Raw genomic sequence first — 23383 nt, forward strand, 5'->3', positions numbered from 1 at the left:
CAGTAAGCAATCGAAACGTCGCGATCTACATCTCAAGTGACTACATCGTGAGACAAACGATAATACACTTTATTATTACATCTACCAGGATGAATAACAAAAACCTTTTCCTCGACAATGTACTAAAACTTGACTGAAAACACTAATTGTGGTACTTTTGTTAGAAAGAACTGAAAAGAGGGGTATTTTGATAACTGCTTTTCACATTCCATTTCCATTTAATTCAGTTTTGCTTTGAGTGGTTGTAAATTACATTACTTAACGAAATTAAGTATATGTTGCAAAGAACTGCAGAGACTCGAACACATTGCTATTAATACTCCGTTCAAAGTCATAGTCAATTTTTCATTTTAATTGTGTTAAGTTTACTAGGAGTAGTTAACCAAGTGTGTAGCTCACATTTTCTCTCGTGAGAATGAAAGCTCACAAAGCATGAGTTTCGCTAGACCTGTGATTTTCTATCGTTACTGTCCTTTGTACATTACGTTATCATGTTTCAGGCCGTTTCTGCTTATCTTTGGGCCTAACATACCGTTTAAAAAGTTTGCAGAAAAAATAGTTTCGTTTGTAGCATTTATGGTCAAATGAGTGCAGACTTTTAGATTCCCAAAGTAAAACCGTAACAGGAAACATAAAAAACGGAAGTTTCATATCGATAAAAATATGATTAAACTTGTAAAATTGCTAAAAAGTTATTTCTGTCAAGTTTCAAGTTAGCACAAATGATATAGCAAGTTAACTTTTTCCCATATACATTGCTAATTAAAAGCGACAAAACGTTACTTGCAGTGACATCTAACCATTATGAGTATAAATCTACTAGCATTCTACCACGAATGCTACTCTCTGATTGGTTACGCTACTCACTGTCTACTCTGTGATAGACAGTGAGTGGCGTAGCAGTGTGCCCTTGTACCTTGTAATTAAAATGACGGCCGCTTCTTGGCGTTTTGGAAGAGGATTTAGATAAAGTTTTGAAGGACGAGTAGATTTATACTAAAACAATCAGATTGCTCGCACTCCATTGCTATTGCGTGATAGTTGAAAAGTTAAAGGTTGAAGGGTTGAACACTTTTTCGTTTAACTTGCAAACTACTTTGTCGTTTTTTGTGGAAATTCAGAAAATGAAAGTTTAGATGTTATTATATTCAGAAATGTTAGTAACTTAACAAACTGTAATGGGTGTATAACCAAAAGTTTCAATCAAAATGAAAAAAAATGAATATCGTTTAATGGCATATTCCTGAAGACTTGATACAGTTTTGTTATTCTAGATTAAGCCTACTCGACCCAGAGCTTTTTAACTCTGCCTTAGATGTGCGAAAACTGTCATCTGAGCCGGTCCCAAGCCCGGATAAAAGAGGAGGGTTGCGACTGGAGAAAATCTCTCCATTGCATAAAAAAGTAACGAGGAAACAGTAATTTCTTTCAGAAAATCGCATTTAGCATATTGTGCAGTAAGTGGTTAAATTGCCGGTGCTAAGGACCTTACCTTGCCAAAGTTTTTGCTCCGCCAATATTTTGCAAACGTCATCACATTGAGTGTTACTTTACAGACATGAACGTAACCTCGAGTTCACTTTTTGATCTGTCGAAAAAGGACGAAGAATCCCCGCAATCGATAGACAATACATACATTTCCCCCCTAACATGAAATAAACTTTTCCCTTGAGCATACGGACATTCTTTCAGCATGCAAACGAGGTAGACCGCTGCCGTTTGGATAGCACCATATCATTTCTCGTCCCAAGGCCTCGCTCCTTTTGGTCAGCAACAAGAATCGCGACCTCTGGCCGGATCCGATTTTCTGAACATCCGCTGAGAATTTGTTTCGTACTCTCAGCCAATCAGATTTGTCAGACTTGACTCTGAGTATGTGCAGAGTGACGGGAAGTCCGCGATTCACGAACTTCCGGTGTTGAACCCGGCCAGAGGTCAAGAGTCCTGGTGCTGACCAAAAACGGCGCGGCCCCTGGGGTCGAGGATATGGCACTATATAAAACTGACGTGAAATTTGTAACCAGCCTCTTTCGTCTCGTTAAGTTGGACCAAGGTGAGCTACCTTAAAGACTTATCTGAACGCCGTTCGTTATTTCGGTAAAATTTAAAGCAAGCGAACTAGACCTAGGTCAGGAACATTTTAAACAAACCGAGGAGATTCGCTGATAATTTAAATCTTTAAACTAGACATCGAGCGAAACATTGATAGGTAGGCCTGTCCCGATTGCGCTGGAAAAATCGCAAGTGCTCAAAACATGGCAAAAAAGTACTTAACTAGTGCTCGATTTCTATAAAAGTGCTTGAAATTTAGAAATGGTGCACGAAAATTGCTCGCAGTTTACGTTTATTTCCCAGCAGATGTTTATACATATTCCTAGTTTTATCAAACTTTTAACTAAACACGAAGTCACGATCCAATGAAAATCGCCTGTTCCCACGGTTAAAAGGACCATAGCACGCGCATTTCCATGACAACAGTCAGCCGATCAGGCGACAAGCTAAAATTACTCGTACTCGGCTTTACTGAAAACGTTTCAAACACAAAATATTGCATTTAACATATGGAAAATTGTGAAAAATGTGCTGAAATGTTTTCCAAAAAGCCAAAACATGCTCAAATTCTGCTCAAAAGTCAATTAAGTGCTCACAAGTGCTGCAAATGTAAAATAACGCTCCAATTTCGCCTACCCTCCTTTCGCGCGCTCCTAGCCCCCAGGATTTCGCGCGGCCATTTTTTTCTCGCAAATTTCTTTCGCGTCACGCACGACGGACTAAGCGAAAGAGGGACTACTCGTAGTCCTAGTACAGTGCGGTTCGGAGCGGGCAAGATGGGCGTGTCTCTTGCTCGCTCGACATTGCTTGCATTGTTCCCGCGGAAAACTAAAAAACTCTCAACACCACCATGTAATAAATCCTTTTATTAGCAAGCTTTTTTGGCCAAGAGAGCTCGTCTGGCCTTTGTCTTGGTCAATAACAACGCAAAAGAACGAGGCCAATATTCAGGCAAGCATCTTGACCGACAAAGATTGTCAACAACTTATGTATAATGATACAGTTACAGTCGTGGAATAAACTGTTCAGGTTAATTTAAGATGTTACGATTAACGTAATGCGATGCATTTGTGTTATACGTTTCCCCGTTTAGACATTCAACACAAGATGTCATCAAGTCAAACCAACGGTAACACCTTTACTCATTTGTCTACTGAATGGATATTTTTATTTGTGCATTTCTTTCTTTTTTTAAAAGAGCCACAAAGAAAATTTAGGGGCTTTTTCAAACGGGTAAACTCTCAAATTCCTGTTTGTAGCACAACAACAACAACAACAAAACACACAAAAAGATTAACTCAATTCAAAGCTTCCTGAAAAGAGCTGCGTTACTCAAGCAGTCTAAGGCCAGGGTCAGGAATGTAAAGTAGAATTATGGTTGGGCAGCTACATCTTTTGTTCTATTTGTTTTACGAAGCTGAATTTTTCCCTTGTCATAAAGGTGGCCAAAGATGGTTATAATTTAGCATAGCCCTAACTGTGGAGGCCACTAAAGATACACACTAAAAACGAGTATTTTGCTTTTCCCGCAGAAAACAAGGGAGAGACAGAACCTTCTGCAGGTAACATATAAACAACTGTCAATTTTTATTTTTAGGATCTGTCTACACTATACCGAACGGCTCATTATGTCGACATGAAAGATACTCCGGCCTGGTATGAGCAGAAACGACCGCGCAGCTTGGCTCCGTTACGTTTTGTGTGAACGAAAGGCCTATCCTATATGGTTTCGCGCCGGCCCAATAACTATACGCTATAGTGTAGACATAGCCTTATTAGGTCAGACTAACAAAAATGAGGTTTTACGTGAATCGGACAAGGGTGCGAAACCTCTGAATAGTAAAAGTTTTAAAATAACAGGATGATATTGAGGTTTAATTCATTGCAAAATGACATTTGTTTGGTTTTCTACAGGGGACGACATAAGAGAGGTGGTGCAGTTAAAGGAGAAAGAAGGTAACATGTGAAAAACCTGTCAAAAAAATAAAGTTTCAGGGACAAAGGATGTGAAACTTTTAATAGTACAAGTTCGAAAATTGCAGTTTGATTTCGAAGTTTAATTGGTAAGAAAATGACTTTTTTTGTCTTTTCTACAGTTGTGCCGGAAAAGACAGATGGAGGTGAGAAACGAGCTTCAATAACCTCTATTATCATTGTTATACATTATAAAATTTCTGCAAAAAAGGAAAAGTTGAGAACATAACTGACATACACGTTGGTTTCTCTATAGATCCTAAAGAAAATGTGGAAGCCCTGAGGGCAGAAATAAGCGGTAAATATACCAAAGTTTGTCATTACTACTTTTTTGAAAACGACGACGTTTCGACCTTAGGCTAACATCACTATCCAGTCAATACTATATTTTATGATAACTGCAGAAATTCTCGCCCGCTCATTGGCTAATTTTCATTGTCAATATGCGGACAGACACATGAATTTATAATTTATGTGATGCGGCAACGAGCGAGAGCGGACAATTTGACAATTTGTTATGTAAAAAAACAAACTGACGTTAGTTTTTCATGCGTCTGTCCTGTTATTGAAGATGAATTTCTTTCCTGGCTTTATCAAATTCTAGAAATATTGTTATACTATTTCCATTGTAAATATCTATTGCTAATGTAGTATTTAATGTAGTTTTTATTATCTGTATTTTTTAGAGGGCCAAAACATGATTTGTAATGTTAGTTACTGTTACGTGTCACCCTCATAAAATAAAGTCTCTTACTTACTTACAATATTCTTTTTCAGAATTAAAAGAGCAGTTGAAGCTCTCAAACAGTAAGTTTTCAAATTCTGTTGTCTGTATATAATTCTTGATAGCCAAAGAAACACAAACTCGCCAGTCATGTAAAAAGCTTGCAAAATACAGTAATGCCTTTTGCTCATTGGTTGTAATATTATCTGACGTTTGATTGACTGTTGTCCTAAATCGGAGTGAGTAATACTTGTTTGTGACGCTAGCAAGAAAATTTCCCTAAAATAGGAAAAATAGAAATGTGTTAAACAAAAAACTTATCTCACAATTTTATGTCTTTCTTTCATTTTTAGTGCGCTGTTGGCGTTGCAAAAGAAAAGGCCACAGGGCCAAGGATTGTACAGAAAGAGGGGGAGGGAGAAGGCAGTGGGGTGGCCATGGGAGGGGACGTGGGTGGGGGAGAGGAAGGGGAGGGGGAAGGGGAGGGGGAAGAGGGGGGGGAAGAATGGTAGTCAGTATGGGAGGGGCAACATTTTCCGTCTCGTCTTAAATTTATTCTTATTTAACATAAACGGGGGGGAGAGAGACAGAAAATGCCAATAGGGAGGGGAATGGGGGCTAAGAGGGGGGCTATATTTCTAAGGGTAAGGGCATAAGTTATATAAATTTTTGTAAATAGACGTTGAAATTAGTGTATGTAATAATAATAATAAAAAAAAATGTAAAACATATATACCAAAAAAAAATCGTTAAGATGTATTGTTAATCTTGCATTCTAAAAAGTTGAATTGCTGTAAATAGTTTTGTAAATAGAATTGTAAAATACACGATGTTAACTTAAGTCTTATTTATTGTAAATGTTGTTGTACATAAAATTGTATATATTTTAACCTCTGTAGAAACAACTATGTAAATATATTATTGTAGCTTTAGACTTGGGCTCGGCGCTTCCCACGGGAACATGTAGTGTCTTTACAGTCTAAGTGCCTATTGGACGTTACACATTGTCAAATGTCAAACCCTTTTCTGTAACAAAAAACACACAATGAAGAGCTTAATAAAAGTGTCCACCGTTTTATTTATTGTGTATATTTTGTTTTGTAACCCCCCTTAGCTGAGCCAAAATCCCCTTTCCAGGTCTTACATTCATAGATTGACATAGATTTATTGATTGATATCATGTATTCGTAGGATATTGTAGTTGTTAGAATAAAGTTGTTCTTTCCAGATAAAAATATTTCTTTGATGATAAAATGGCGTGTGGTACCTCAAGAGGAATAGGGGTCTGATATGGCTGAAGGACCTTATAGGGTAGCATAAAAAAATCGTTTCCATCAGAATTCAGCTTCCGATAAACGACTCTAAAGACTTTTAAGTGCCGATATGAAGTATCACTCTTTAATCTCTGACGTGATTAAATAATATACACTTAAATATGAAATATCAAATGATACTGGCTGAAATAGAGAGAACTATTCAAATATTCAAAACATTGAAAATATTGCGAGTCCAAAGATTTGTTGCAAGTCTTAGCAAAACTGATAGATTTTAGAATCAGATATGAAATAAATGTTAGGATTCTCTCACCCCCACGCATGCAGTTAGCCGTCTGCAAGCACTTGACTCCAGCGACTCCAGAACCCGTACAGCAAAGAACAATTCCTGGTCATTTCACCGGACGCTGGTTTATCTCGTCAAGGATCGAATGCTACTTCAACTAGCCAATCTAAGTGTCACGTGGTTTTTCTGCGAAAAAAAAAACCAAAAAAACAAAGAAAGAACCAACCGAAACATACTAAGGAAATGAAAACAGCACTCACTCAACCCCTCCCTTCCCCCCTCCCCCCCCCCCCTGCCAAAACCTAGAGTCAGACTGGAGAAGACATGTATGTAAGTTGTCCGGTTCGTGCGTGCTGGAATACACCCCAGCTGCCCGTAACCAGTAGTCAACTTATTCCCATGAGATGAACACAACACTCGGTAAGTATGTTACCTACACAGATACTACATAATTTAGTTGGTAAAGCAGCTTGATACGGGTTAACTGGCAAGCCATTAAGTGCCGATATGAAGTGTCACTCTTTAATCTCTGACGTGATTAAATAATATACACTTAAATATGAAATATCAAATGATACTGGCTGAAATAGAGAGAACTATTCAAATATTCAAAACATTGAAAATATTGCGAGTCCAAAGATTTGTTGCAAGTCTTAGCAAAACTGATAGATTTTAGAATCAGATATGAAATAAATGTTAGGATTCTCTCACCCCCACGCATGCAGTTAGCCGTCTGCAAGCACTTGACTCCAGCGACTCCAGAACCCGTACAGCAAAGAACAATTCCTGGTCATTTCACCGGACGCTGGTTTATCTCGTCAAGGATCGAATGCTACTTCAACTAGCCAATCTAAGTGTCACGTGGTTTTCTGCGAAAAAAAAAACCAAAAAAACAAAGAAAGAACCAACCGAAACATACTAAGGAAATGAAAACAGCACTCACTCAACCCCTCCCTTCCCCCCTCCCCCCCCCCTGCCAAAACCTAGAGTCAGACTGGAGAAGACATGTATGTAAGTTGTCCGGTTCGTGCGTGCTGGAATACACCCCAGCTGCCCGTAACCAGTAGTCAACTTATTCCCATGAGATGAACACAACACTCGGTAAGTATGTTACCTACACAGATACTACATAATTTAGTTGGTAAAGCAGCTTGATACGGGTTAACTGGCAAGCCATTAAGTGCCGATATGAAGTGTCACTCTTTAATCTCTGACGTGATTAAATAATATACACTTAAATATGAAATATCAAATGATACTGGCTGAAATAGAGAGAACTATTCAAATATTCAAAACATTGAAAATATTGCGAGTCCAAAGATTTGTTGCAAGTCTTAGCAAAACTGATAGATTTTAGAATCAGATATGAAATAAATGTTAGGATTCTCTCACCCCCACGCATGCAGTTAGCCGTCTGCAAGCACTTGACTCCAGCGACTCCAGAACCCGTACAGCAAAGAACAATTCCTGGTCATTTCACCGGACGCTGGTTTATCTCGTCAAGGATCGAATGCTACTTCAACTAGCCAATCTAAGTGTCACGTGGTTTTCTGCGAAAAAAAAAAACCAAAAAAACAAAGAAAGAACCAACCGAAACATACTAAGGAAATGAAAACAGCACTCACTCAACCCCTCCCTTCCCCCCTCCCCCCCCCCCCTGCCAAAACCTAGAGTCAGACTGGAGAAGACATGTATGTAAGTTGTCCGGTTCGTGCGTGCTGGAATACACCCCAGCTGCCCGTAACCAGTAGTCAACTTATTCCCATGAGATGAACACAACACTCGGTAAGTATGTTACCTACACAGATACTACATAATTTAGTTGGTAAAGCAGCTTGATACGGGTTAACTGGCAAGCCATTAAGTGCCGATATGAAGTGTCACTCTTTAATCTCTGACGTGATTAAATAATATACACTTAAATATGAAATATCAAATGATACTGGCTGAAATAGAGAGAACTATTCAAATATTCAAAACATTGAAAATATTGCGAGTCAAAGATTTGTTGCAAGTCTTAGCAAAACTGATAGATTTTAGAATCAGATATGAAATAAATGTTAGGATTCTCTCACCCCCACGCATGCAGTTAGCCGTCTGCAAGCACTTGACTCCAGCGACTCCAGAACCCGTACAGCAAAGAACAATTCCTGGTCATTTCACCGGACGCTGGTTTATCTCGTCAAGGATCGAATGCTACTTCAACTAGCCAATCTAAGTGTCACGTGGTTTTCTGCGAAAAAAAAAACCAAAAAAACAAAGAAAGAACCAACCGAAAACATACTAAGGAAATGAAAACAGCACTCACTCAACCCCTCCCTTCCCCCCTCCCCCCCCCCCTGCCAAAACCTAGAGTCAGACTGGAGAAGACATGTATGTAAGTTGTCCGGTTCGTGCGTGCTGGAATACACCCCAGCTGCCCGTAACCAGTAGTCAACTTATTCCCATGAGATGAACACAACACTCGGTAAGTATGTTACCTACACAGATACTACATAATTTAGTTGGTAAAGCAGCTTGATACGGGTTAACTGGCAAGCCATTAAGTGCCGATATGAAGTGTCACTCTTTAATCTCTGACGTGATTAAATAATATACACTTAAATATGAAATATCAAATGATACTGGCTGAAATAGAGAGAACTATTCAAATATTCAAAACATTGAAAATATTGCGAGTCCAAAGATTTGTTGCAAGTCTTAGCAAAACTGATAGATTTTAGAATCAGATATGAAATAAATGTTAGGATTCTCTCACCCCCACGCATGCAGTTAGCCGTCTGCAAGCACTTGACTCCAGCGACTCCAGAACCCGTACAGCAAAGAACAATTCCTGGTCATTTCACCGGACGCTGGTTTATCTCGTCAAGGATCGAATGCTACTTCAACTAGCCAATCTAAGTGTCACGTGGTTTTCTGCGAAAAAAAAAACCAAAAAAACAAAGAAAGAACCAACCGAAACATACTAAGGAAATGAAAACAGCACTCACTCAACCCCTCCCTTCCCCCCTCCCCCCCCCCCCTGCCAAAACCTAGAGTCAGACTGGAGAAGACATGTATGTAAGTTGTCCGGTTCGTGCGTGCTGGAATACACCCCAGCTGCCCGTAACCAGTAGTCAACTTATTCCCATGAGATGAACACAACACTCGGTAAGTATGTTACCTACACAGATACTACATAATTTAGTTGGTAAAGCAGCTTGATACGGGTTAACTGGCAAGCCATTAAGTGCCGATATGAAGTGTCACTCTTTAATCTCTGACGTGATTAAATAATATACACTTAAATATGAAATATCAAATGATACTGGCTGAAATAGAGAGAACTATTCAAATATTCAAAACATTGAAAATATTGCGAGTCCAAAGATTTGTTGCAAGTCTTAGCAAAACTGATAGATTTTAGAATCAGATATGAAATAAATGTTAGGATTCTCTCACCCCCACGCATGCAGTTAGCCGTCTGCAAGCACTTGACTCCAGCGACTCCAGAACCCGTACAGCAAAGAACAATTCCTGGTCATTTCACCGGACGCTGGTTTATCTCGTCAAGGATCGAATGCTACTTCAACTAGCCAATCTAAGTGTCACGTGGTTTTCTGCGAAAAAAAAAACCAAAAAAACAAAGAAAGAACCAACCGAAACATACTAAGGAAATGAAAACAGCACTCACTCAACCCCTCCCTTCCCCCCTCCCCCCCCCCTGCCAAAACCTAGAGTCAGACTGGAGAAGACATGTATGTAAGTTGTCCGGTTCGTGCGTGCTGGAATACACCCCAGCTGCCCGTAACCAGTAGTCAACTTATTCCCATGAGATGAACACAACACTCGGTAAGTATGTTACCTACACAGATACTACATAATTTAGTTGGTAAAGCAGCTTGATACGGGTTAACTGGCAAGCCATTAAGTGCCGATATGAAGTGTCACTCTTTAATCTCTGACGTGATTAAATAATATACACTTAAATATGAAATATCAAATGATACTGGCTGAAATAGAGAGAACTATTCAAATATTCAAAACATTGAAAATATTGCGAGTCCAAAGATTTGTTGCAAGTCTTAGCAAAACTGATAGATTTAGAATCAGATATGAAATAAATGTTAGGATTCTCTCACCCCCACGCATGCAGTTAGCCGTCTGCAAGCACTTGACTCCAGCGACTCCAGAACCCGTACAGCAAAGAACAATTCCTGGTCATTTCACCGGACGCTGGTTTATCTCGTCAAGGATCGAATGCTACTTCAACTAGCCAATCTAAGTGTCACGTGGTTTTCTGCGAAAAAAAAAACCAAAAAAACAAAGAAAGAACCAACCGAAACATACTAAGGAAATGAAAACAGCACTCACTCAACCCCTCCCTTCCCCCCTCCCCCCCCCCCTGCCAAAACCTAGAGTCAGACTGGAGAAGACATGTATGTAAGTTGTCCGGTTCGTGCGTGCTGGAATACACCCCAGCTGCCCGTAACCAGTAGTCAACTTATTCCCATGAGATGAACACAACACTCGGTAAGTATGTTACCTACACAGATACTACATAATTTAGTTGGTAAAGCAGCTTGATACGGGTTAACTGGCAAGCCATTAAGTGCCGATATGAAGTGTCACTCTTTAATCTCTGACGTGATTAAATAATATACACTTAAATATGAAATATCAAATGATACTGGCTGAAATAGAGAGAACTATTCAAATATTCAAAACATTGAAAATATTGCGAGTCCAAAGATTTGTTGCAAGTCTTAGCAAAACTGATAGATTTTAGAATCAGATATGAAATAAATGTTAGGATTCTCTCACCCCCACGCATGCAGTTAGCCGTCTGCAAGCACTTGACTCCAGCGACTCCAGAACCCGTACAGCAAAGAACAATTCCTGGTCATTTCACCGGACGCTGGTTTATCTCGTCAAGGATCGAATGCTACTTCAACTAGCCAATCTAAGTGTCACGTGGTTTTCTGCGAAAAAAAAAACCAAAAAAACAAAGAAAGAACCAACCGAAACATACTAAGGAAATGAAAACAGCACTCACTCAACCCCTCCCTTCCCCCCTCCCCCCCCCCCCTGCCAAAACCTAGAGTCAGACTGGAGAAGACATGTATGTAAGTTGTCCGGTTCGTGCGTGCTGGAATACACCCCAGCTGCCCGTAACCAGTAGTCAACTTATTCCCATGAGATGAACACAACACTCGGTAAGTATGTTACCTACACAGATACTACATAATTTAGTTGGTAAAGCAGCTTGATACGGGTTAACTGGCAAGCCATTAAGTGCCGATATGAAGTGTCACTCTTTAATCTCTGACGTGATTAAATAATATACACTTTAAATATGAAATATCAAATGATACTGGCTGAAATAGAGAGAACTATTCAAATATTCAAAACATTGAAAATATTGCGAGTCCAAAGATTTGTTGCAAGTCTTAGCAAAACTGATAGATTTTAGAATCAGATATGAAATAAATGTTAGGATTCTCTCACCCCCACGCATGCAGTTAGCCGTCTGCAAGCACTTGACTCCAGCGACTCCAGAACCCGTACAGCAAAGAACAATTCCTGGTCATTTCACCGGACGCTGGTTTATCTCGTCAAGGATCGAATGCTACTTCAACTAGCCAATCTAAGTGTCACGTGGTTTTCTGCGAAAAAAAAAACCAAAAAAACAAAGAAAGAACCAACCGAAACATACTAAGGAAATGAAAACAGCACTCACTCAACCCCTCCCTTCCCCCCTCCCCCCCCCCCTGCCAAAACCTAGAGTCAGACTGGAGAAGACATGTATGTAAGTTGTCCGGTTCGTGCGTGCTGGAATACACCCCAGCTGCCCGTAACCAGTAGTCAACTTATTCCCATGAGATGAACACAACACTCGGTAAGTATGTTACCTACACAGATACTACATAATTTAGTTGGTAAAGCAGCTTGATACGGGTTAACTGGCAAGCCATTAAGTGCCGATATGAAGTGTCACTCTTTAATCTCTGACGTGATTAAATAATATACACTTAAATATGAAATATCAAATGATACTGGCTGAAATAGAGAGAACTATTCAAATATTCAAAACATTGAAAATATTGCGAGTCCAAAGATTTGTTGCAAGTCTTAGCAAAACTGATAGATTTTAGAATCAGATATGAAATAAATGTTAGGATTCTCTCACCCCCACGCATGCAGTTAGCCGTCTGCAAGCACTTGACTCCAGCGACTCCAGAACCCGTACAGCAAAGAACAATTCCTGGTCATTTCACCGGACGCTGGTTTATCTCGTCAAGGATCGAATGCTACTTCAACTAGCCAATCTAAGTGTCACGTGGTTTTCTGCGAAAAAAAAAACCAAAAAAACAAAGAAAGAACCAACCGAAACATACTAAGGAAATGAAAACAGCACTCACTCAACCCCTCCCTTCCCCCCTCCCCCCCCCCCTGCCAAAACCTAGAGTCAGACTGGAGAAGACATGTATGTAAGTTGTCCGGTTCGTGCGTGCTGGAATACACCCCAGCTGCCCGTAACCAGTAGTCAACTTATTCCCATGAGATGAACACAACACTCGGTAAGTATGTTACCTACACAGATACTACATAATTTAGTTGGTAAAGCAGCTTGATACGGGTTAACTGGCAAGCCATTAAGTGCCGATATGAAGTGTCACTCTTTAATCTCTGACGTGATTAAATAATATACACTTAAATATGAAATATCAAATGATACTGGCTGAAATAGAGAGAACTATTCAAATATTCAAAACATTGAAAATATTGCGAGTCCAAAGATTTGTTGCAAGTCTTAGCAAAACTGATAGATTTTAGAATCAGATATGAAATAAATGTTAGGATTCTCTCACCCCCACGCATGCAGTTAGCCGTCTGCAAGCACTTGACTCCAGCGACTCCAGAACCCGTACAGCAAAGAACAATTCCTGGTCATTTCACCGGACGCTGGTTTATCTCGTCAAGGATCGAATGCTACTTCAACTAGCCAATCTAAGTGTCACGTGGTTTTCTGCGAAAAAAAAAACCAAAAAAACAAAGAAAGAACCAACCGAAACATACTAAGGAAATGAAAACAGCACTCACTCAACCCCTCCCTTCCCCCCTCCCCCCCCCCCCTGCCAAAACCTAGAGTCAGACTGGAGAAGACATGTATGTAAGTTGTCCGGTTCGTGCGTGCTGGAATACACCCCAGCTGCCCGTAACCAGTAGTCAACTTATTCCCATGAGATGAACACAACACTCGGTAAGTATGTTACCTACACAGATACTACATAATTTAGTTGGTAAAGCAGCTTGATACGGGTTAACTGGCAAGCCATTAAGTGCCGATATGAAGTGTCACTCTTTAATCTCTGACGTGATTAAATAATATACACTTAAATATGAAATATCAAATGATACTGGCTGAAATAGAGAGAACTATTCAAATATTCAAAACATTGAAAATATTGCGAGTCCAAAGATTTGTTGCAAGTCTTAGCAAAACTGATAGATTTTAGAATCAGATATGAAATAAATGTTAGGATTCTCTCACCCCCACGCATGCAGTTAGCCGTCTGCAAGCACTTGACTCCAGCGACTCCAGAACCCGTACAGCAAAGAACAATTCCTGGTCATTTCACCGGACGCTGGTTTATCTCGTCAAGGATCGAATGCTACTTCAACTAGCCAATCTAAGTGTCACGTGGTTTTCTGCGAAAAAAAAAACCAAAAAAACAAAGAAAGAACCAACCGAAACATACTAAGGAAATGAAAACAGCACTCACTCAACCCCTCCCTTCCCCCCTCCCCCCCCCCCTGCCAAAACCTAGAGTCAGACTGGAGAAGACATGTATGTAAGTTGTCCGGTTCGTGCGTGCTGGAATACACCCCAGCTGCCCGTAACCAGTAGTCAACTTATTCCCATGAGATGAACACAACACTCGGTAAGTATGTTACCTACACAGATACTACATAATTTAGTTGGTAAAGCAGCTTGATACGGGTTAACTGGCAAGCCATTAAGTGCCGATATGAAGTGTCACTCTTTAATCTCTGACGTGATTAAATAATATACACTTAAATATGAAATATCAAATGATACTGGCTGAAATAGAGAGAACTATTCAAATATTCAAAACATTGAAAATATTGCGAGTCCAAAGATTTGTTGCAAGTCTTAGCAAAACTGATAGATTTTAGAATCAGATATGAAATAAATGTTAGGATTCTCTCACCCCCACGCATGCAGTTAGCCGTCTGCAAGCACTTGACTCCAGCGACTCCAGAACCCGTACAGCAAAGAACAATTCCTGGTCATTTCACCGGACGCTGGTTTATCTCGTCAAGGATCGAATGCTACTTCAACTAGCCAATCTAAGTGTCACGTGGTTTTCTGCGAAAAAAAAAACCAAAAAAACAAAGAAAGAACCAACCGAAACATACTAAGGAAATGAAAACAGCACTCACTCAACCCCTCCCTTCCCCCCTCCCCCCCCCCCTGCCAAAACCTAGAGTCAGACTGGAGAAGACATGTATGTAAGTTGTCCGGTTCGTGCGTGCTGGAATACACCCCAGCTGCCCGTAACCAGTAGTCAACTTATTCCCATGAGATGAACACAACACTCGGTAAGTATGTTACCTACACAGATACTACATAATTTAGTTGGTAAAGCAGCTTGATACGGGTTAACTGGCAAGCCATTAAGTGCCGATATGAAGTGTCACTCTTTAATCTCTGACGTGATTAAATAATATACACTTAAATATGAAATATCAAATGATACTGGCTGAAATAGAGAGAACTATTCAAATATTCAAAACATTGAAAATATTGCGAGTCCAAAGATTTGTTGCAAGTCTTAGCAAAACTGATAGATTTTAGAATCAGATATGAAATAAATGTTAGGATTCTCTCACCCCCACGCATGCAGTTAGCCGTCTGCAAGCACTTGACTCCAGCGACTCCAGAACCCGTACAGCAAAGAACAATTCCTGGTCATTTCACCGGACGCTGGTTTATCTCGTCAAGGATCGAATGCTACTTCAACTAGCCAATCTAAGTGTCACGTGGTTTTCTGCGAAAAAAAAAACCAAAAAAACAAAGAAAGAACCAACCGAAACATACTAAGGAAATGAAAACAGCACTCACTCAACCCCTCCCTTCCCCCCTCCCCCCCCCCCTGCCAAAACCTAGAGTCAGACTGGAGAAGACATGTATGTAAGTTGTCCGGTTCGTGCGTGCCGGAATACACCCCAGCTGCCCGTAACCAGTAGTCAACTTATTCCCATGAGATGAACACAACACTCGGTAAGTATGTTACCTACACAGATACTACATAATTTAGTTGGTAAAGCAGCTTGATACGGGTTAACTGGCAAGCCATTAAGTGCCGATATGAAGTGTCACTCTTTAATCTCTGACGTGATTAAATAATATACACTTAAATATGAAATATCAAATGATACTGGCTGAAATAGAGAGAACTATTCAAATATTCAAAACATTGAAAATATTGCGAGTCCAAAGATTTGTTGCAAGTCTTAGCAAAACTGATAGATTTTAGAATCAGATATGAAATAAATGTTAGGATTCTCTCACCCCCACGCATGCAGTTAGCCGTCTGCAAGCACTTGACTCCAGCGACTCCAGAACCCGTACAGCAAAGAACAATTCCTGGTCATTTCACCGGACGCTGGTTTATCTCGTCAAGGATCGAATGCTACTTCAACTAGCCAATCTAAGTGTCACGTGGTTTTCTGCGAAAAAAAAAACCAAAAAAACAAAGAAAGAACCAACCGAAACATACTAAGGAAATGAAAACAGCACTCACTCAACCCCTCCCTTCCCCCCTCCCCCCCCCCCCTGCCAAAACCTAGAGTCAGACTGGAGAAGACATGTATGTAAGTTGTCCGGTTCGTGCGTGCTGGAATACACCCCAGCTGCCCGTAACCAGTAGTCAACTTATTCCCATGAGATGAACACAACACTCGGTAAGTATGTTACCTACACAGATACTACATAATTTAGTTGGTAAAGCAGCTTGATACGGGTTAACTGGCAAGCCATTAAGTGCCGATATGAAGTGTCACTCTTTAATCTCTGACGTGATTAAATAATATACACTTAAATATGAAATATCAAATGATACTGGCTGAAATAGAGAGAACTATTCAAATATTCAAAACATTGAAAATATTGCGAGTCCAAAGATTTGTTGCAAGTCTTAGCAAAACTGATAGATTTTAGAATCAGATATGAAATAAATGTTAGGATTCTTCACCCCCACGCATGCAGTTAGCCGTCTGCAAGCACTTGACTCCAGCGACTCCAGAACCCGTACAGCAAAGAACAATTCCTGGTCATTTCACCGGACGCTGGTTTATCTCGTCAAGGATCGAATGCTACTTCAACTAGCCAATCTAAGTGTCACGTGGTTTTCTGCGAAAAAAAAAACCAAAAAAACAAAGAAAGAACCAACCGAAACATACTAAGGAAATGAAAACAGCACTCACTCAACCCCTCCCTTCCCCCCTCCCCCCCCCCCTGCCAAAACCTAGAGTCAGACTGGAGAAGACATGTATGTAAGTTGTCCGGTTCGTGCGTGCTGGAATACACCCCAGCTGCCCGTAACCAGTAGTCAACTTATTCCCATGAGATGAACACAACACTCGGTAAGTATGTTACCTACACAGATACTACATAATTTAGTTGGTAAAGCAGCTTGATACGGGTTAACTGGCAAGCCATTAAGTGCCGATATGAAGTGTCACTCTTTAATCTCTGACGTGATTAAATAATATACACTTAAATATGAAATATCAAATGATACTGGCTGAAATAGAGAGAACTATTCAAATATTCAAAACATTGAAAATATTGCGAGTCCAAAGATTTGTTGCAAGTCTTAGCAAAACTGATAGATTTTAGAATCAGATATGAAATAAATGTTAGGATTCTCTCACCCCCACGCATGCAGTTAGCCGTCTGCAAGCACTTGACTCCAGCGACTCCAGAACCCGTACAGCAAAGAACAATTCCTGGTCATTTCACCGGACGCTGGTTTATCTCGTCAAGGATCGAATGCTACTTCAACTAGCCAATCTAAGTGTCACGTGGTTTTCTGCGAAAAAAAAAACCAAAAAAACAAAGAAAGAACCAACCGAAACATACTAAGGAAATGAAAACAGCACTCACTCAACCCCTCCCTTCCCCCCTCCCCCCCCCCCCTGCCAAAACCTAGAGTCAGACTGGAGAAGACATGTATGTAAGTTGTCCGGTTCGTGCGTGCTGGAATACACCCCAGCTGCCCGTAACCAGTAGTCAACTTATTCCCATGAGATGAACACAACACTCGGTAAGTATGTTACCTACACAGATACTACATAATTTAGTTGGTAAAGCAGCTTGATACGGGTTAACTGGCAAGCCATTAAGTGCCGATATGAAGTGTCACTCTTTAATCTCTGACGTGATTAAATAATATACACTTAAATATGAAATATCAAATGATACTGGCTGAAATAGAGAGAACTATTCAAATATTCAAAACATTGAAAATATTGCGAGTCCAAAGATTTGTTGCAAGTCTTAGCAAAACTGATAGATTTTAGAATCAGATATGAAATAAATGTTAGGATTCTCTCACCCCCACGCATGCAGTTAGCCGTCTGCAAGCACTTGACTCCAGCGACTCCAGAACCCGTACAGCAAAGAACAATTCCTGGTCATTTCACCGGACGCTGGTTTATCTCGTCAAGGATCGAATGCTACTTCAACTAGCCAATCTAAGTGTCACGTGGTTTTCTGCGAAAAAAAAAACCAAAAAAACAAAGAAAGAACCAACCGAAACATACTAAGGAAATGAAAACAGCACTCACTCAACCCCTCCCTTCCCCCCTCCCCCCCCCCCTGCCAAAACCTAGAGTCAGACTGGAGAAGACATGTATGTAAGTTGTCCGGTTCGTGCGTGCTGGAATACACCCCAGCTGCCCGTAACCAGTAGTCAACTTATTCCCATGAGATGAACACAACACTCGGTAAGTATGTTACCTACACAGATACTACATAATTTAGTTGGTAAAGCAGCTTGATACGGGTTAACTGGCAAGCCATTAAGTGCCGATATGAAGTGTCACTCTTTAATCTCTGACGTGATTAAATAATATACACTTAAATATGAAATATCAAATGATACTGGCTGAAATAGAGAGAACTATTCAAATATTCAAAACATTGAAAATATTGCGAGTCCAAAGATTTGTTGCAAGTCTTAGCAAAACTGATAGATTTTAGAATCAGATATGAAATAAATGTTAGGATTCTCTCACCCCCACGCATGCAGTTAGCCGTCTGCAAGCACTTGACTCCAGCGACTCCAGAACCCGTACAGCAAAGAACAATTCCTGGTCATTTCACCGGACGCTGGTTTATCTCGTCAAGGATCGAATGCTACTTCAACTAGCCAATCTAAGTGTCACGTGGTTTTCTGCGAAAAAAAAAACCAAAAAAACAAAGAACCAACCGAAACATACTAAGGAAATGAAAACAACACTCACTCAACCCCTCCCTTCCCCCCTCCCCCCCCCCTGCCAAAACCTAGAGTCAGACTGGAGAAGACATGTATGTAAGTTGTCCGGTTCGTGCGTGCTGGAATACACCCCAGCTGCCCGTAACCAGTAGTCAACTTATTCCCATGAGATGAACACAACACTCGGTAAGTATGTTACCTACACAGATACTACATAATTTAGTTGGTAAAGCAGCTTGATACGGGTTAACTGGCAAGCCATTAAGTGCCGATATGAAGTGTCACTCTTTAATCTCTGACGTGATTAAATAATATACACTTAAATATGAAATATCAAATGATACTGGCTGAAATAGAGAGAACTATTCAAATATTCAAAACATTGAAAATATTGCGAGTCCAAAGATTTGTTGCAAGTCTTAGCAAAACTGATAGATTTTAGAATCAGATATGAAATAAATGTTAGGATTCTCTCACCCCCACGCATGCAGTTAGCCGTCTGCAAGCACTTGACTCCAGCGACTCCAGAACCCGTACAGCAAAGAACAATTCCTGGTCATTTCACCGGACGCTGGTTTATCTCGTCAAGGATCGAATGCTACTTCAACTAGCCAATCTAAGTGTCACGTGGTTTTCTGCGAAAAAAAAACCCAAAAAAACAAAGAAAGAACCAACCGAAACATACTAAGGAAATGAAAACAACACTCACTCAACCCCTCCCTTCCCCCCTCCCCCCCCCCTGCCAAAACCTAGAGTCAGACTGGAGAAGACATGTATGTAAGTTGTCCGGTTCGTGCGTGCTGGAATACACCCCAGCTGCCCGTAACCAGTAGTCAACTTATTCCCATGAGATGAACACAACACTCGGTAAGTATGTTACCTACACAGATACTACATAATTTAGTTGGTAAAGCAGCTTGATACGGGTTAACTGGCAAGCCATTAAGTGCCGATATGAAGTGTCACTCTTTAATCTCTGACGTGATTAAATAATATACACTTAAATATGAAATATCAAATGATACTGGCTGAAATAGAGAGAACTATTCAAATATTCAAAACATTGAAAATATTGCGAGTCCAAAGATTTGTTGCAAGTCTTAGCAAAACTGATAGATTTTAGAATCAGATATGAAATAAATGTTAGGATTCTCTCACCCCCACGCATGCAGTTAGCCGTCTGCAAGCACTTGACTCCAGCGACTCCAGAACCCGTACAGCAAAGAACAATTCCTGGTCATTTCACTGGACGCTGGTTTATCTCGTCAAGGATCGAATGCTACTTCAACTAGCCAATCTAAGTGTCACGTGGTTTTCTGCGAAGAAAAAAACCCAAAAAAACAAAGAAAGAACCAACCGAAACATACTAAGGAAATGAAAACAACACTCACTCAACCCCTCCCTTCCCCCCTCCCCCCCCCCCTGCCAAAACCTAGAGTCAGACTGGAGAAGACATGTATGTAAGTTGTCCGGTTCGTGCGTGCTGGAATACACCCCAGCTGCCCGTAACCAGTAGTCAACTTATTCCCATGAGATGAACACAACACTCGGTAAGTATGTTACCTACACAGCACAGATACTACATAATTTAGTTGGTAAAGCAGCTTGATACGGGTTAACTGGCAAGCCATTAAGTGCCGATATGAAGTGTCACTCTTTAATCTCTGACGTGATTAAATAATATACACTTAAATATGAAATATCAAATGATACTGGCTGAAATAGAGAGAACTATTCAAATATTCAAAACATTGAAAATATTGCGAGTCCAAAGATTTGTTGCAAGTCTTAGCAAAACTGATAGATTTTAGAATCAGATATGAAATAAATGTTAGGATTCTCTCACCCCCACGCATGCAGTTAGCCGTCTGCAAGCACTTGACTCCAGCGACTCCAGAACCCGTACAGCAAAGAACAATTCCTGGTCATTTCACCGGACGCTGGTTTATCTCGTCAAGGATCGAATGCTACTTCAACTAGCCAATCTAAGTGTCACGTGGTTTTCTGCGAAAAAAAAAACCAAAAAAACAAAGAAAGAACCAACCGAAACATACTAAGGAAATGAAAACAGCACTCACTCAACCCCTCCCTTCCCCCCTCCCCCCCCCCCTGCCAAAACCTAGAGTCAGACTGGAGAAGACATGTATGTAAGTTGTCCGGTTCGTGCGTGCTGGAATACACCCCAGCTGCCCGTAACCAGTAGTCAACTTATTCCCATGAGATGAACACAACACTCGGTAAGTATGTTACCTACACAGATACTACATAATTTAGTTGGTAAAGCAGCTTGATACGGGTTAACTGGCAAGCCATTAAGTGCCGATATGAAGTGTCACTCTTTAATCTCTGACGTGATTAAATAATATACACTTAAATATGAAATATCAAATGATACTGGCTGAAATAGAGAGAACTATTCAAATATTCAAAACATTGAAAATATTGCGAGTCCAAAGATTTGTTGCAAGTCTTAGCAAAACTGATAGATTTTAGAATCAGATATGAAATAAATGTTAGGATTCTCTCACCCCCACGCATGCAGTTAGCCGTCTGCAAGCACTTGACTCCAGCGACTCCAGAACCCGTACAGCAAAGAACAATTCCTGGTCATTTCACCGGACGCTGGTTTATCTCGTCAAGGATCGAATGCTACTTCAACTAGCCAATCTAAGTGTCACGTGGTTTTCTGCGAAAAAAAAAACCAAAAAAACAAAGAAAGAACCAACCGAAACATACTAAGGAAATGAAAACAGCACTCACTCAACCCCTCCCTTCCCCCCTCCCCCCCCCCCTGCCAAAACCTAGAGTCAGACTGGAGAAGACATGTATGTAAGTTGTCCGGTTCGTGCGTGCTGGAATACACCCCAGCTGCCCGTAACCAGTAGTCAACTTATTCCCATGAGATGAACACAACACTCGGTAAGTATGTTACCTACACAGATACTACATAATTTAGTTGGTAAAGCAGCTTGATACGGGTTAACTGGCAAGCCATTAAGTGCCGATATGAAGTGTCACTCTTTAATCTCTGACGTGATTAAATAATATACACTTAAATATGAAATATCAAATGATACTGGCTGAAATAGAGAGAACTATTCAAATATTCAAAACATTGAAAATATTGCGAGTCCAAAGATTTGTTGCAAGTCTTAGCAAAACTGATAGATTTTAGAATCAGATATGAAATAAATGTTAGGATTCTCTCACCCCCACGCATGCAGTTAGCCGTCTGCAAGCACTTGACTCCAGCGACTCCAGAACCCGTACAGCAAAGAACAATTCCTGGTCATTTCACCGGACGCTGGTTTATCTCGTCAAGGATCGAATGCTACTTCAACTAGCCAATCTAAGTGTCACGTGGTTTTCTGCGAAAAAAAAAACCAAAAAAACAAAGAAAGAACCAACCGAAACATACTAAGGAAATGAAAACAGCACTCACTCAACCCCTCCCTTCCCCCCTCCCCCCCCCCCTGCCAAAACCTAGAGTCAGACTGGAGAAGACATGTATGTAAGTTGTCCGGTTCGTGCGTGCTGGAATACACCCCAGCTGCCCGTAACCAGTAGTCAACTTATTCCCATGAGATGAACACAACACTCGGTAAGTATGTTACCTACACAGATACTACATAATTTAGTTGGTAAAGCAGCTTGATACGGGTTAACTGGCAAGCCATTAAGTGCCGATATGAAGTGTCACTCTTTAATCTCTGACGTGATTAAATAATATACACTTAAATATGAAATATCAAATGATACTGGCTGAAATAGAGAGAACTATTCAAATATTCAAAACATTGAAAATATTGCGAGTCCAAAGATTTGTTGCAAGTCTTAGCAAAACTGATAGATTTTAGAATCAGATATGAAATAAATGTTAGGATTCTCTCACCCCCACGCATGCAGTTAGCCGTCTGCAAGCACTTGACTCCAGCGACTCCAGAACCCGTACAGCAAAGAACAATTCCTGGTCATTTCACCGGACGCTGGTTTATCTCGTCAAGGATCGAATGCTACTTCAACTAGCCAATCTAAGTGTCACGTGGTTTTCTGCGAAAAAAAAAACCAAAAAAACAAAGAAAGAACCAACCGAAACATACTAAGGAAATGAAAACAGCACTCACTCAACCCCTCCCTTCCCCCCTCCCCCCCCCCCCTGCCAAAACCTAGAGTCAGACTGGAGAAGACATGTATGTAAGTTGTCCGGTTCGTGCGTGCTGGAATACACCCCAGCTGCCCGTAACCAGTAGTCAACTTATTCCCATGAGATGAACACAACACTCGGTAAGTATGTTACCTACACAGATACTACATAATTTAGTTGGTAAAGCAGCTTGATACGGGTTAACTGGCAAGCCATTAAGTGCCGATATGAAGTGTCACTCTTTAATCTCTGACGTGATTAAATAATATACACTTAAATATGAAATATCAAATGATACTGGCTGAAATAGAGAGAACTATTCAAATATTCAAAACATTGAAAATATTGCGAGTCCAAAGATTTGTTGCAAGTCTTAGCAAAACTGATAGATTTTAGAATCAGATATGAAATAAATGTTAG

General features: G+C 40.4%; 1 protein-coding gene across 1 annotated transcript; it reads left to right on the forward strand.

The window, feature by feature from the left end:
* The first annotated feature begins 2144 nt into the window (after positions 1-2144).
* LOC145472234 (uncharacterized) lies at positions 2145-5414 on the forward strand. The gene is made up of 7 exons (XM_081454930.1): positions 2145-3181; positions 3585-3614; positions 3967-4008; positions 4149-4172; positions 4283-4324; positions 4804-4833; positions 5104-5414. The coding sequence occupies exons 1-7, from the start codon at positions 3115-3117 to the stop codon at positions 5298-5300; spliced, it is 432 nt and encodes a 143-aa protein (XP_081311056.1). The 5' UTR covers positions 2145-3114; the 3' UTR covers positions 5301-5414.
* The last annotated feature ends 17969 nt before the right edge of the window (positions 5415-23383 follow it).

Source organism: Orbicella franksi, unplaced genomic scaffold (genome assembly GCF_964199315.1).
Source record: "Orbicella franksi unplaced genomic scaffold, jaOrbFran1.1 SCAFFOLD_83, whole genome shotgun sequence".
Lineage (NCBI taxonomy): Eukaryota > Metazoa > Cnidaria > Anthozoa > Scleractinia > Merulinidae > Orbicella > Orbicella franksi.

Bases quoted from the DNA above. Each gene is read 5' to 3' on its own strand.
- LOC145472234 (XM_081454930.1), top strand. From the start codon at position 3,115: ATGCATTTGTGTTATACGTTTCCCCGTTTAGACATTCAACACAAGATG. The intron at 4,173-4,282 runs GTGAGAAACGAG...GTTTCTCTATAG, and splicing joins GCCGGAAAAGACAGATGGAG to ATCCTAAAGAAAATGTGGAA. The intron at 4,834-5,103 runs GTAAGTTTTCAA...TTTCATTTTTAG, and splicing joins GCAGTTGAAGCTCTCAAACA to TGCGCTGTTGGCGTTGCAAA.